A 14,039-nucleotide genomic window follows, 5' to 3' on the forward strand; every position below is an offset into this window, starting at 1 on the left:
GGTCACTGAAAAGTGCTCTTCCCAAGTACAAGCTCAGTTAAGAAAAATAACATTCTACCTACACCCTTGCTTCGATCATTTCTTTTATGGTTACCAACACCTTTGTAATAGTCTGGGACAGGATCCTTTGAGCCTGTTGCCATACAAAAGCAGGACAAAAAGAGCCCCATCACAACCCACATGCCTTGCTTACTCAGGTAGCACGATGGCATAAATCATTGCTCCCAGCTGCTGGAACACCCAGAGAAGGCTGGACAAGGAAACGATGCAGTTAGCCCAGTTCTGATCTCAGCATGAAGGAGCTCTTTCTCCTTTTGATGATAAATGAAATTCCTGTATCACAGCTGCAAACCCCTGACATTTGGCCATTTCTGATTCAGGCCATAGAAGATGTATGGCAAGCCAATGTTTTGGGTTTCTTTTTTCCATTTTCCTTTCTTTTTTTTTTTCTCAGCACCTTTTGAAGCTCAGACTAATGATTTGTCTACAACATTTTTTACCAAACACCAAGCTTTTTCTCCTAACTCACTCCACATCAACACAGACCTGCATGACTTTCTGGGCTCATCAAGTTCCATAACTCACACATCAAAGAAAATTTCAGATCTGGAAATTTGAGCAATTCTGCCAAGCAATGGCCCTGATTGCTTTGGAATGATAAGAGCTTTGTTTTGAAAAGGGATCAGTTCTACAAAGTTAGAGGAGAGCTTTTCCTTCAGGATCCTTCTTTAATATAAAGCAAGAGGCAACCACCTCCAAAGGAACGCACTGAACCAGAGGTGGGAGTGTCAATAAGAAGAGCTCATTTTGTTGTAATGAATTCCAAATTCCAAAAAAGACAAAATTTTGCATTTTACAGTCATTGTTTCAGAGGACCCAGAGAATACTGAAGGATTTACCCAAGTCAAGCTAAGCCAAGTCAAATACAGCACAGCTGCCTGAAGTGTAATAAATCATCCATAAATTGCTGTTGTATCTACCTAAGCTTTCAACCCAAACACTGCTTCTAAAACAGCTCGAGATCCAACTTTAACAGGGGAAAATTATTATTATATGAAGTTCATCTCATAGTGCAAATCTGGGGGGCTATGGAAGGTGCTGATGGAAAGGTAAAGCCTTCAGCCAAACCTCCTGAAGTTAAAAGTAGTCACTGCATGCACACTGGTGAAGTCCAGATTGTAACACAGAAGAACATCAGGAAGATAAAAGATGTTTACTCCGATGTTGCAAAAAAAAAGGATAGCTAGAAAATGAGGAAAGGTGTTTTGGAAATACTTGAGAACCTCTTCCCCCTTCGGGCATATTTCTCATGAAGAGGAAAGGTCTCACAGCATTACGGTAAATCTGATGGCAACCATCCTTGTGGGATCAGGCTGCATGTACAGACCCAACGGTGGTGATGCTTCTTGATTAAGATCTTCACTGAGGTTGCCACCTCAAGAGAAGATGTTTGCTTCTCTACGTGACTCCCAAAGAAGCTTGCCAAAACAATAACATCCCTGTGAGTCATCCACTGTCATCCACCCCACAAATGATAGAGAGAAGGCACTGACTGCTAAGATGTCAAATGATCTTTTGGCCTCCCTGTAGCCATAGGAAGCAAAAGCAGAAAATGAAACAAGAGGAGCTCAATCTTAATACATTTCCATAGAGTTCCTGCTGCTTACTGCACCAAAATATATTCAGAGAGCAGAAAGTGGGGGCTTTACATGAGTCTATCCAATTATTTTCATTGGTTCATCCAATACCATGGTGGTACTGAGGGACGTGATTAGCAAGCATGGTGGTGATGGGTTGATGGTTGGACCAGATGACCTTAAAGGTCTTTTTCAACCTGTATGATTCTATTATATAGATGGATTTGATTCTTCATTCATGCCATATAGTTCCTCACCCAGTGCTAAGTCATTGCCTGAAGCAGTGGCTGAGCACCTGATGGGAAGGCAGGGCCAACCCAGGGGAGCTCAGGTGTATGCAATGTGCCTGAGTGACCAGAAGGGATGGAGCCAGGATCCACCCTTTCCCAGCCCTCATTTAAGGGTTGGCAGTGGAAGTCAGGGCATTTTGTTGGATATCCCTGCCTACCTGAGGCCTTCCAAAGGTAAGCAGCCTTTTTTTCTTCATGTTTGTAGCTGCTTCATTCAGGCTTGTCTTCATTTGCTGCAGTTAAAGACTTTGTCACCCTTCTGTTTCTGCTGTACTTCTATAGTGTTACAGTTCTGTGGCTCTCAGTCCCTGCACAGGTGCTATATCCTACTTTTAGCACTCCTGTGATGGCTGGGCTGTGCAAAGGTGCTGGTGTGCTGCTTAGGTTTGTTCTCAGGGAAGTTAATTCATGCACTTCATAAGTGTGACTGCAGAGGGCAAGGCAAAGGGAAGCCCATGTTGTGGGAAAGGCAGTGGTTGGGATCATGGCCCTGGTTCTTGAGAGGTTTTTTCCTGCAGGAGAGGATATGCATGGTGTTGTTGCAGGTAACTGCTCATCAGAGCAGGTTGCCTCTTAGAAATACATAAAAATGCTCCTTCTCTGTCTGATTTTTCTCTCCCTGACACCCTTCCCATCTAGAAAAAAAGCCAAAGCCAACTCTTGAGTTAAATGAGCTTTTTGTGGGTTTCATGCAGGAAAAACAAACACAATGCAGACTGCATTTTGTAGCACCTCTCCTGTTAACTTGCCAAGTCACTTCCCAGCATATGCTAACATAAAATAAAGCACTCTAAAAACAAAGCTGAGCTAAAAATAAAAGTAACAGAGGAAATGAACAGCGTTCCCTTAGTTCGATCTATAGCCTGTACCAAGGAAAACAGGAGGATTGCGGCTTGGTTCCTAAAATGTAAAGAAAAGTATGAAAACTTGAGAGCTGGAGCCTGGTGGGATGGCATCCTGATGGGAGCAGTACTCCTCAAGCTGAGCCCAACTTGGTGTTGCTATGGTTGAGAAGGGATAATCTCAAGGGAGAGTCCCTGGGTCAGGCTTTGCAATGGGCACATCCATCTCTGTAGATGGGAGCTGACTGAAAACTCATTAAAAGCCTGGTTTCTGCTTGACCTTGTATCTTTTTGGTTGAGTACAGAAGGCAAAATATGCCCTGGCTGTTGGCAGAGACAGTGGAGAGTGGACTGTGGTGCTGGGAGCAATGTGTGAGTAGGGATATCTACCTGCTCTGGTCTTGCTCTTCCACCTGCGATAGCCAAAGAAGCTCTGAAAGGAGAAGGCAGCTCTTTCCTCCAAACAATGTTGTGCTTTCCTGGTGTCTGATACCTGCTGCATTTCACCAGCAAAAATGCAATCCCTTTGTTTTTAATTCTTTGTTTCTAAGCCTGCAAAGCACTTTGAGATCCTTCAAGATGAAAGATGTTACGAAAATACCAAGCCACCGTATTTATTATTTTGGCAATGAGTGTTTTTAGACCAGAGTCAGGAAACCTCATTTCTTCTTGCTTTTTGTTACTGTCCCTCTCTTGGGTTATTTTAGGAAAGAACTTACATGCACATACTGTGTATGTGAGGCTGGGTGCGTGCGAATGGTCCATTCAGCTCTTTACTGGAATAACACAGATCTTCTGTGATCTTTTACAGCTGAATGTCTCTAAACCTCTTAAGAATTTATATTCCTGTTGTTTTTCTTTTATAGGGGATTTTTTTTTTTCCCCAGGCTCCACCTGACTTTATGGGAATCCAATTATTACTCCTGAAAAACAGAAATATCGCTGTACATTTGTTTTGGAGATGAAATAGGTTTTAAAGAATACAATAAGAGAGGGGAAAAAATCCCACTTGGATATTTCCTGCCTTAGCAGAGGCAGATCCTTTATTAGTGAGACTACTGGAGATTGTAAATCAGAACTTAACCCCCCTCTAAATACTCAAGCCTCTTATCCAAGGGAGTAATACTATAAATAACACTTCCTACTTCTAAAACTCCATGGATCTGATTCATTCAGTGTGTTTGCTAAGGACACAAGCATAAGCTGTAATTTAACATACTACCACCTCACAGCTGGTCAGGGAAGGCTATGCAGAGAGGTGAGCAGCCTGTGTTTGGGGTGCTTGGGGCTGCCTCATGGCTACAGAGATCTGAAGAGAATTACTTGAGTGTTTTTGCAGCCTGGCTGACGAGCAGAAATATCTTCAGACAGAGTAATTTGGATTATTTCAGCCCTGCACCCAACCTCTGCTAATGGCTGGAATCTCTGGCCAGGAGAAGCTGCTTTAGAATATGTCTTCTCCAAAGACCAGCCCCTTGGCTGCCTTCCTCTTGCCCAGCTGTGACATTACACCTGCAGAGCTCAGTGCTGCAGGCAAAGGAAGGGAAAGGGAATCAAAGGTCCCATTGAGTCCTTCCATGACCATTTGCAGGGGACTGAAGGCACTGTGCCCTTTGGTGCTAGGGGAGCTGGCTTCACACAGGTTTGCATTTCATCACTTGAGCCTGTTAGCTGTGGAAAGAGTGCTTTTCCCACAGATGAGATGTGCCTAGGAACCCTCTCTGCTGTGGAGCCACTGTTGTCTAACAGAAATAAGTTGACAGGATCTTGGACTTTCTCCTCTCTCACCAGCTATGTGTCTCTATGAAGCTTTCAAGAGAATAACATTCACTTCCTGCTATTTGTCCTTTTACATCTGCCCATATACGAGTGATGCTCAGCTATGTCTGGTCAGTCTGCTCCTCCTTTCTGTCCCTTCTGAGGGGGGATGGGAGGCTCCCAAGCAATGAGAGAATAAAATTATTTTAAAGGATGAGAAAATGTAATTGAAAAACCACATTAGTTGGCTGGGGGCTTGGAAGCATGTGTGTACATAGCTCTAACAGCTACCAGGAGGAAACAGTCTGCATTTCAGGTGGACACTGATCCTTTAATGTAAGGCTGAGAATAATATTTATATGCTGACTCACCTTGATTTATGTTTCTGTATAAATCACACATGCACTTAGAAAAAAAAGTCAAAAGCGACTGCAGGATATTCACAGCTTCCAGAGCTCCACATAAATCCATCACACTGTGATCCCACAAGCTTTTAGACAGGCACACACACACGCTCATTAATTATCAGGGATGTTTGTCCATCCAGGATCATCAGCAGAAGAAAAATAAGGATGGCAGTAGTGTTACAATGACCCCAGTCAGAGCCCTTTGTTCTCAGTGCCTCCACAAAAGCTCAGGCCCAAACTCAGCACTTCCAGTTGCATGGATTTAATAACCAGGGACTGCCAGACTCATTGTCCCTCCTGGACAAGCCTGAGCACTATCCCCTCATCCTCCTCATGTCCATGTTTCTGGCATGCTCTTGGCTTAGTCTACCTTTTGATATTGGTCCTTCCTTGTGTTTTTTCTTACTTGACTTGCTTGGAAAGAGCTCTCCGTTCCATAAACACTGCTTCTCATTTACAGCTTTACAAAGACAGGTGGGCATTGTTGAGTGCCTGACATCAGTTAATTAGCACTGTGGCTGCTACTGTCATTACCAGCACATTGCAGTGAGGCAGCACAAGTCAGCAAAGGGAGTATGCTGGCCACAGTAGGGATCAATGTGCTCCATGGTGTGTGGATGGATGGGGTGGGATGAGATGCTATTGTATTGAGCATGGTGGTGATGGGCTGATGATTGGATTTGGTGATCTTGATGTTGGTAAAGCATATGTAGAATAAACCCATGTTTTAGTTTCAATAACAACTTCTTAGGTAAGAGAACTTAGTTTTGCCATCAGGAAATAGTCCTTTAGTGTAGTTCTCTAGAGATGCACAGGCCGTATGCTATTTTTTTTTCCCCCTGCCCTATTACCTCCACAGTACTATAAACAAGTCTACTGACATTGAGTGACAGCTCCAAACCCACTGGAGAATAGCCATCAAACAACTCAGTGAATCACAATGGTTGAGGTTGGAAGGGACCTCTGAAAGCCATCAGATCCTACCCTACTATTCAAGTTCACACTTGCATATGGGTGTAAAAACATTAAAACTGAAGCCAAGAGCCCCTTGAGAAGAACCTGGGGAGGCAATACCTGTAGTGCTGCTGATCACGTCCCTCCTTGTGCTGCAGCAGGCAGATGGGGGGCTCAGAGGGGCCAGGCACAGCCAGCGTTCGTAGGGCCACAGCTGCAATGCCCACAAGTGGTGAGGAGAAGTTGAGCAGCACTGATCCAGCCCAGAGGGACGATGGCTTCTGGCCGTGTGTCACGCTGATGATGAGTGGGTTTTGCTGACATGACAGCTCATATGTCCCTGCAAGGTGAAGATGAAGAAAGAAGTTGGTAGCTGGGAGCTTTTTCTCTCTTTTTGGCTTTCTTTCCCCGCTTGCCTGTACATCCCAATGGATCAGCTTGGAACAATGTTTGAGAAGCAGAAGGTACTGCAAGGTGGAGGATGGATATCAGATCCCAAGTCAGTGACAGATGTCTTGGTAGGGACATTGGCAGCCACTATGGACCGGTGGCACAGCACACAGGATGCTCACCCAAAGAGTGGTTCAGCCCATCCACATCGCCCAGCTGAACGGTCACCCGTGGCTTGTGCTGGTCACTTGGGATGGTGCCATCAGAGGCCAGGAAGAGTAGGATGGAGGTTGGTACCACAGGTCTCTCAAAGCACACCTGGGCAAGGAGAGCAAAGGAGACCCTGAGAGCGAGAACACCCAATGTAACCTATGTGATCCCGTGAGAGAGAGGGAAAGAGGTGGACTAAGGCAGCACTTAACCAAGATCCAGACGGCCCCTCTCTCACCCTTCTTGCATCCCATGAGTGGCACATCCTGAGAGCACAGTTGCTGATGGCACAACTGCAATACTTCCATTAAAGACAAGAACTGGCCTTGGCACTTGGAGTGATTGTGAGCTGTCTGTCAGCCAGCATGGGGAAAGATTTGTGGCAGGATGTCCTGCCTGCTCAAGGAGACAACAGTTCCCCACTTGTCTGAAGCCCCAAAAGCTACAGGAGACAACCAGGAAATGCATGCCATCAAGCATGGTGGGGCAGATGTTCCTTGGAAGTAAGAGGATAGAAATGTTTTTCTCCCCCACCCCAGCACCAAGATGTGTTTTGATCAGATCCACTCTACAGAGTGTTTATGTTGAACACGGGTATACACAGATCCCAGGAATTCAAAGCAAAGCTGTGCTTGGGAGGAGAAGTCCCAGCTGATCACATCAGGCATTGCTTATAGGCTTGTGGGGTTCAGTGTTGGTATGGGGTTGAGGGAGGTATTATCCCCACTGTTCCCCATCCTTACTCAGCAGCCAAAGGGTGCAGGAGACATCCTTCTGCATCAGCTCAGGTCTGCCAGCCTGCAGAGTGGCCTCGATTTAAAGCCACAGCAGCTGACTCATCTAACATCCCAGTTCTTTCCTTCTACTTTTTGTTTTTTAAATATTTTAAATTTATTTTTACATATTTCATGCTTGACCACAGCTAGCTATCTTAATTTCTCTTCTCCCTCTCTCTCCCCCTTCCCATTTAATTTCCTGTGTGTTATGCATCCTGACTTGCCTCCAAGTGATTTTGATTCCTCTCTTCCTCAGATGTGCTGGAAAAGGAGAACAAAGCGTGGCCACAGATCTGCAAATGGTAATTATTCCCATCTGCACGGTAGATGCCTCATTAGGTGGCACAGCCATGTGCACCTCTTGCCCCCAGCCTGCCCACAGTCTCCCTTGCTCATTGGTGCCACCTCTTCAGCAAGGCAGTAAGAAGCAATTCCTACCCCATGACAAGCTTTGTGGTGTGGTTTTAGCCCTGGTGATACAGGTGTAGCTCTAAAATGGGGATCAATAGCTATGAAACAGTGTGCACATGCATGTGTGAACAGTCCCTGCCCATGCAGGCGGGTGTGCTAAGCGAATTGTCAACAAGAATCTGTCTTTCCCAACCCAATATGTTACCAATCAGGCAAACTATTAAAGAAAAAAAAAAAAAAAAGCATATTTATTACTAGTCCATAAATAATTTTATGGATGGAAAATAATAGCACTCCTAAAGAGAGCATGGAGAACCAGTAATGAAAGTCTTTAATATAAACATCCATAGAGGAAGAGAACTGACCACAAGCTCCAATAAAACTGGAACATGCTTTAACCCCTGGTGAGAGGTGGAAAGCAAGCTTTCATCTAGGTAGGGCAGAGGGAGATTTCTGCCTTCATGCTAGCTAAAGAAGAAAGGAGGTCCATTTGTCATGGCTGGCACCAGAGACTGAAGCTGGAAAGTAGGTTGTGAGCACAGACAGAAGGGAAAAAAAACACTTAAAGGAAGTTCTTTGGGGACGTAGAGGAGCTCAGAGGGTAGGGAGGTGACAGCAAAGTTTATTGACTCTGGTTTGAGTGGGTGGCAGCCCTGCACACAGCAGGGAGTTGGATCTATTAGATGATTTTTAAGGTCCCTTCCAGCCAAAGCTGTTCTATGATTCTGTTGTGAGATTCTGAGAGCCCCAGGCTGATGCCCTGTGCAGAAGGCCTCCAGCAATGCAGGTGAGGTGCAGGGAGGCAGCAAGCCCAGCTTTCCATCAACACCAGGCAGAAGCCATGAAACTTCTGTACCATGGCTGTGTGGCCAGAAAATCAATGCTATAAAAAAATAACTTAGGCCTAAGCCTTGGCTCTTCCCTGTCTTGCTTCTCTGCCTGTTGGGATTAAGAGTTCTGATGCTTCAGGCTTGCTCCCAAAAGCACCAGAGCCCTCAGGACTGGTATAGGGTCAGCAGTGGCAGGACCTGCATGCTATGGCTGGCTGCTGTGGGCTTTGTAAAGTGGGATACACAGCCCTATCTGTGCAGCAGTTAAGATTCCTACAGCTCCTACAGAAGGACAGAAGAGGAGTGGTCTCAGTCACCAAAGTTATGGGGCAAAGGCAAATGAATCCTTCCATCCCTGACCGCACACCTTGCTTACCTTCAGCCAAACTCTATCGCCACCCAAGGGCATCTTCTCATCTGGATCCTGAGTGTTCTCTTGGCTGGGAGCACATGGGAACCAAGCAGCTTGGGAAAGGTCCTTTGGCACAGCGTGAAGGTAGGATTTACATGCCTGAAAGAAGAGCAGTTTTGGTGGGGTTGATATTATTGTTTTTCTTCAATGCAGAAAGAAGAGAAGAAAGTGGGAGAGAGGTTTTGTGGGCTCTCTTTAATTCTCTAAAGTAAGGCTCAATGCAGTGTAAAGAAGAGACGCAGCATTTCCTAGCGTGAAGGCAGTTAGGATGTGGGACTGACAGCTCACCACCCACCTTGTGCACAGGAGACTTCTGTCCTTTTAGGATGCTGTAAATAAGATGTTGAGGTACTTCATACTGCCCGTGGGGCTAATGGTCAGGAATAATGACCAGGCTCTGGGATGGTAGGAGGACCGTGGTCTCTGTGACTGAGTTAACAAGATCTGAATATGCAAACTGTTTGCCTTAATGCCAGTTTTCAGCCAAATCACTGACCTCAGGCATCTCCATAGGCCTGCGGGACAAAGCCTAAGAGAAAGAGGTACATGGGTCCTTCCAGAGGAGCAGGCACCCAAAGGCAAGACAGCTCACTGAACACAGATGTGAACCAACAATTTAATCATGATTTGGGTCTTGTGAGGAATGTGCCTTATATTAGGTCAGTTGTAGTGCATGTGCAGATAGCTAAATATGTGCCCTTTCTACTCTTCTTCCCCTTCTTCAGTTTGTTAGCAAAGAATATGCATGTATCGTGTTAACGCTGATCGTGTGAAATCCTGTTCTAGACCTCCAGAGCCCTGCTCCAAAGCCTGTATGAAAGATGGGAATTCTCCCATTGATTTTTTGCTTTGGCTCCAGAACAGACAGCTTGAGAGCAACACAGATGTTGATGCATGTGTGATTTTTATCCCTTCAAGCCCTGACCTTATAAGGTATTCTATTTATTTATTTATTTGACTTTATAGCACTACTCATATGCTCCAAGTTGTACATCAGGCTGGTGGGATAGGGGTGGTCACTATTTATCATACTGTAAGGTGCACAGGAAATGCACCTGGTTTGGATGAGACCTCCATGCACTGTAGTTCCTGGCCCTAGAAACTGCTGAAAGAGGGATCTAAGAAATGTCCCTGTCATCTGCTGGCTCTCTGTGTGGAAACACAGTAGTCCAGAATTGCACTGATTCATTTTTATCTCTTTAGTACACTCCTGCACAGGCAGTGAATTCCCCAGCTTTATTACATGGGCATTACTAGAAAAGCCCATCATCATCATTATTATTATTATTATTATTATTATTATTATTATTATGGTCATGCCTAATCTCACCTTTGCAACGGGCTCTCCGGTGACCAAGGAAGCAGGGCAGGACTTCTCATCCTGATGGGAGGCATAAGCTTTTGTTGCCCATAGGTCCACGTATCCATCTGGCGTGTAGGGACCACAGTCCGTGACACTGGTGGTTTTCTCAAAGGGCTCACACACACCGTCTCCATCATGCACATAGCACAGGCTTGGCTCCCCTAAAGGAGATGGGGAATGCCACACTTGTGAACTGGGATCCAGCCACACATATCTCCTGTCCTAGGAGGCATGCTGGCCAATTGGCCTTGGCATTTCCCATCTTAAGGACCTGACAAGCCCCAGAGATGACTCCAGTTGCAGACCAACATTTTACTGTGCTGTGGTGCATCACCACATGCTCTAGGCCTGCTATGAGGGAGGTGTGAGTAGTTCACCTTTTTGATTCCTGCTGAGCAAGGTTGCCTAAATCCATTTGGACTCACCAACACAGTTGAAGCCTTTTTCCTTTTTACACTTCCTGGAACAGCCGTCTCCATCCAGCAAGTCCCCATCATCACATTCTTCTTCCAGGCTCCTATAAGGACCACAGCAGGATGTTTTCACACTATTGACTCACGTTTCCTAAGTGCTTCTGCCTAATAACAAGTGTAACTCCATATCTTGGGTCCATTTTCACAGAAGGACAATATGTGGCATAAAGAAAGGAAGAAACCACATCTTTCCAAGATATTAAAAAAGGGAGAGTGTTCAGGTTGGATGGCTCATCCAGACCCTGCTCCTCACACAGAGTGCCTCTATCTCCTGTACCTATGGCATTTTACAAAACACAAGCTCTATAGCCCAGTCTGCTGGGAGGATTCAACACATTCATATATCCCTGGGTAGAGGACCAACCCCATGCTTCCCTTTGAGACAGGGTGACCTGACAGCTTTAAGACCCTCAGCTGGGAGGAAGGGGTTTCTTGACTTACACAGTCACCTTCCCATCCCCACAGTAGGGTGCTCCATGGACATGTACGAGTGGTGGGGATGCTTCTCCCAAGGTTGTCCCAGAGACTGCCTGCACCTGATAGTGGTACACTTGCCCGGGTGTGACTTCCCTGCAGGAACAGAAGGTATGAACAAAGAGCAGGAGAGAAGAATCCATTCATCTGCAACAAATTTGCTCACCCAGACTATAGAAATCACATGTCTGTATCCAAGCAGCATCATGGTTTGATACATGTCTTCATACACTAAAATGGCAGGGGCTGTGGGAAGAGGGCTGCTGCCAGGTCATGCAGAGGGGCCTACCTTTTCTTCCCTTTGGATCTGAGCTGGGGAGAAGTTGCATTAACTCTAACAATCATTTTACTGGTCATGTTTCTAGGTTTAACGAGCTGCTTCTTGTTAGCAAGGGCTGTGCTAGCACAACGGGGCTGCAGCAAGCTTCCTGAATGCTGAAGGAGGAATCTGCTCACAGCATTGAGCGTGGCATTTCCCACAGTAAGAACTCACACTGGGACCAAAAGGCAGCACTCACATGTCAACAAACTCACGGTGCAGCTGCACGGAGGTGGCAGGGGAACCATTGGCAAAGGGGGGATCCCGGAGGATGCGGTACTGGATGAGCTTACAGGAGGAGCAGAGGGAGCTGTGAGGCAGGGAGGTCAGCAGGGCTGTGTCTATCTCCATCCTCTCATCAAAGGTGTAGATTTTGACCCCGGACACCTTTTTGTGGATGTTGAGCTTCACGGTAAAGGGAACATCACAGTAAGTGTCCAGCGGACCCAAATGGATGGACTCCCCCTGCTCTGTCAGGATTTCAATGTCAGCCAGTGCTTTGGGAGCATCCGTGGAGAGGTACGTGGTCCAGAGAGTGAGGGAGTCGGGGTAGACAGGGTGCAGGAAGCGCAGCTCCAGGATGCAGCCATCCGGCTGGGGACAGGGCACCGTCATGTTCATGTGGTACAGGTGGAGCTCTGGGCTCCAGGCCTGCAGGCTGGGCTCACAGGGCTGGTCCACATCTGGGGGGCCTGGGTAGGAGGAGTGAAGAGCAAACGGTGAGGACCCACCTCTTGGTTACACACACAAGCATCAGATCTGCCTAGTCTTGTCTCGCTGCCATTCAACCAATGGAGATAAGGACACTGGGACACATGCTGCATCAGGTGCAGGCCTAACACATTTCTCTTGCACCTAACAGGTGAAAGGTAGCGCTGGGCTTTCAGTCCCAGCAAACATCACCAGATTTCTGCCTTGTGTAGTGAAATACTCTCATCTTCACCAAAAACTGCAAGCATCCCCCAGGGCCCACTAGTTCAAAGCCTGCATCTGTTTAAAGCCTGCATCAGTCTTCTAAAAACCCCCAAACCTGTCTCTTTTTCAACAGAGCCAACATGCGCTTGTGGTAATTACAGGCTGATGCAAAGGAGAAAATAACATCTAATACTTCCAGCTGTAGTTTTAATTTGCCAGTGAATCAGACAGGCGGGGGAAACAGGAACCACTGAAGAGAAATGAGCCAAGCTTTCATTTGTTTGGTATCACTGAATAAGCACAAATTTGTGTATTTCTTCAACTTGCCTTTGTGCATGTATGTGTGATTTGTACTGCTGGCAAGCAATCATTCCATGAAATGCAAAAGCTAGGGATGAGTTTTCAGATGGTGAGCACCAGCTACATCCTGACACTCATGTTCTCAGTGCATGGGCTTCATCCACAGGGACAGTGAAGTCCAAGCTATACTTTCTCAGCCCTCCCTCATTTTCTGTCAGCCTTGGTGTCTGATGCGCATGCAAATGCCCAGAACCTGGATCCACACACTCCAACAATGGCATGGATGCTACAGACAGCCTGTGGGATTGCTTCACCTGGTCTTCTGCATTAGTGAGCCTCCTTGACGAGCAGACAATTCACTCTCTCAGAGAAAAGCTCCATTTTCAACTTCATCTCTGCTCAGGGGATTCACAGCTGAGGAAAGAGAAGAGTTTACCTTCTGCTTCTTCTGGGGTCCAGTAGCCGGAGGAGTCACAGACCCGAGGGGATGAGGCCTCGTGTACGTACTGCCGAAAAGTGCCATCCTCAGCACAGTCATCGCAGAGTGGGTCCAGTTCCCTGCAGACCAGAGACACAGAGGAACAACGTGTGTAATTGTGACCAGTTCATTTACCATCCAAAGTGGTTTGTTGGATTGACTCAAGGCCATGAGCGCCGTGAGGCTCTCATGTTTGGGCAGGGACCAGGCCCTTGCCCATCACCATTATCTGAGAAGGCAGAGAGCACAGACCCACTGCTTGTCCCAGCTGCCCTTAAACAATGTTTTTCGATTGAATTGCAAAGGACAGCTCTGAGAAAAAGTTTTAAGCAACTTCAAAGTCTCTTCAAGATATGCTTCTTGTCCAACAATAAAAGCACAGACATGAAACCTGGTTGAAACTGAACAGTTTTAGTAAGAGGGGCTGCTTAGCAGAGACTAAGCAGGAGGCTTGTCCAGACCTTTGTTGACCTTCCAGCACTATCAGGAGAAAGAGAAGACAGCTGCCCAGTGACCAGGGCTGTGCACAGCTCCCTAGCTCAGTGATTCCTCAGCATCATTTCTCCTGCTTGAAACATTTCCCGACTTACCCCCAGTTAGTTACACCGGGAGCCTGTGACAGCACTGGGAACAAAACCCAGCTTTTGCGGTTCCAGCTCCCTGCCTTAACCACAAGGCTGCATTTCCTCCTAGTAAATGGCTATTTTATACAATAAGTGCTAAATGAAGCTCATTTTTCATTCTGTGATTGCACTCTTGGGTTTAAGAATTGGCATCGCCTCCCAGCACTCCTTGGCTTC

At 46.4% G+C, this 14,039-nt stretch overlaps 1 protein-coding gene and 1 long non-coding RNA gene across 2 annotated transcripts in view; one reads left to right on the top strand and one right to left on the bottom strand.

Moving 5' to 3' along the window:
• Nucleotides 1-14,039, bottom strand: part of PAPPA2 (pappalysin 2) — a 70,541-nt gene that overhangs the window by 29,388 nt on the left and 27,114 nt on the right. The window contains exons 6-13 of the mRNA XM_072343236.1: nucleotides 13,198-13,319; nucleotides 11,746-12,238; nucleotides 11,195-11,323; nucleotides 10,706-10,797; nucleotides 10,248-10,441; nucleotides 8,882-9,016; nucleotides 6,461-6,596; nucleotides 6,009-6,228 (exon numbers count right to left, since the gene is read on the bottom strand). Coding sequence (XP_072199337.1) covers nucleotides 6,009-6,228; nucleotides 6,461-6,596; nucleotides 8,882-9,016; nucleotides 10,248-10,441; nucleotides 10,706-10,797; nucleotides 11,195-11,323; nucleotides 11,746-12,238; nucleotides 13,198-13,319 — 1,521 coding nt within the window. The remainder of the gene's footprint in view (nucleotides 1-6,008; nucleotides 6,229-6,460; nucleotides 6,597-8,881; nucleotides 9,017-10,247; nucleotides 10,442-10,705; nucleotides 10,798-11,194; nucleotides 11,324-11,745; nucleotides 12,239-13,197; nucleotides 13,320-14,039) is intronic.
• Nucleotides 1,997-9,560, top strand: LOC140255534 (uncharacterized). Its single transcript, XR_011904493.1, has 4 exons — nucleotides 1,997-2,101; nucleotides 7,521-7,566; nucleotides 8,888-9,001; nucleotides 9,431-9,560. It is a non-coding gene; the product is annotated as an uncharacterized lncRNA (long non-coding RNA).

The sequence above is a fragment of the Excalfactoria chinensis genome, chromosome 8 (genome assembly GCF_039878825.1).
Source record: "Excalfactoria chinensis isolate bCotChi1 chromosome 8, bCotChi1.hap2, whole genome shotgun sequence".
NCBI classification, from domain to species: domain Eukaryota; kingdom Metazoa; phylum Chordata; class Aves; order Galliformes; family Phasianidae; genus Excalfactoria; species Excalfactoria chinensis.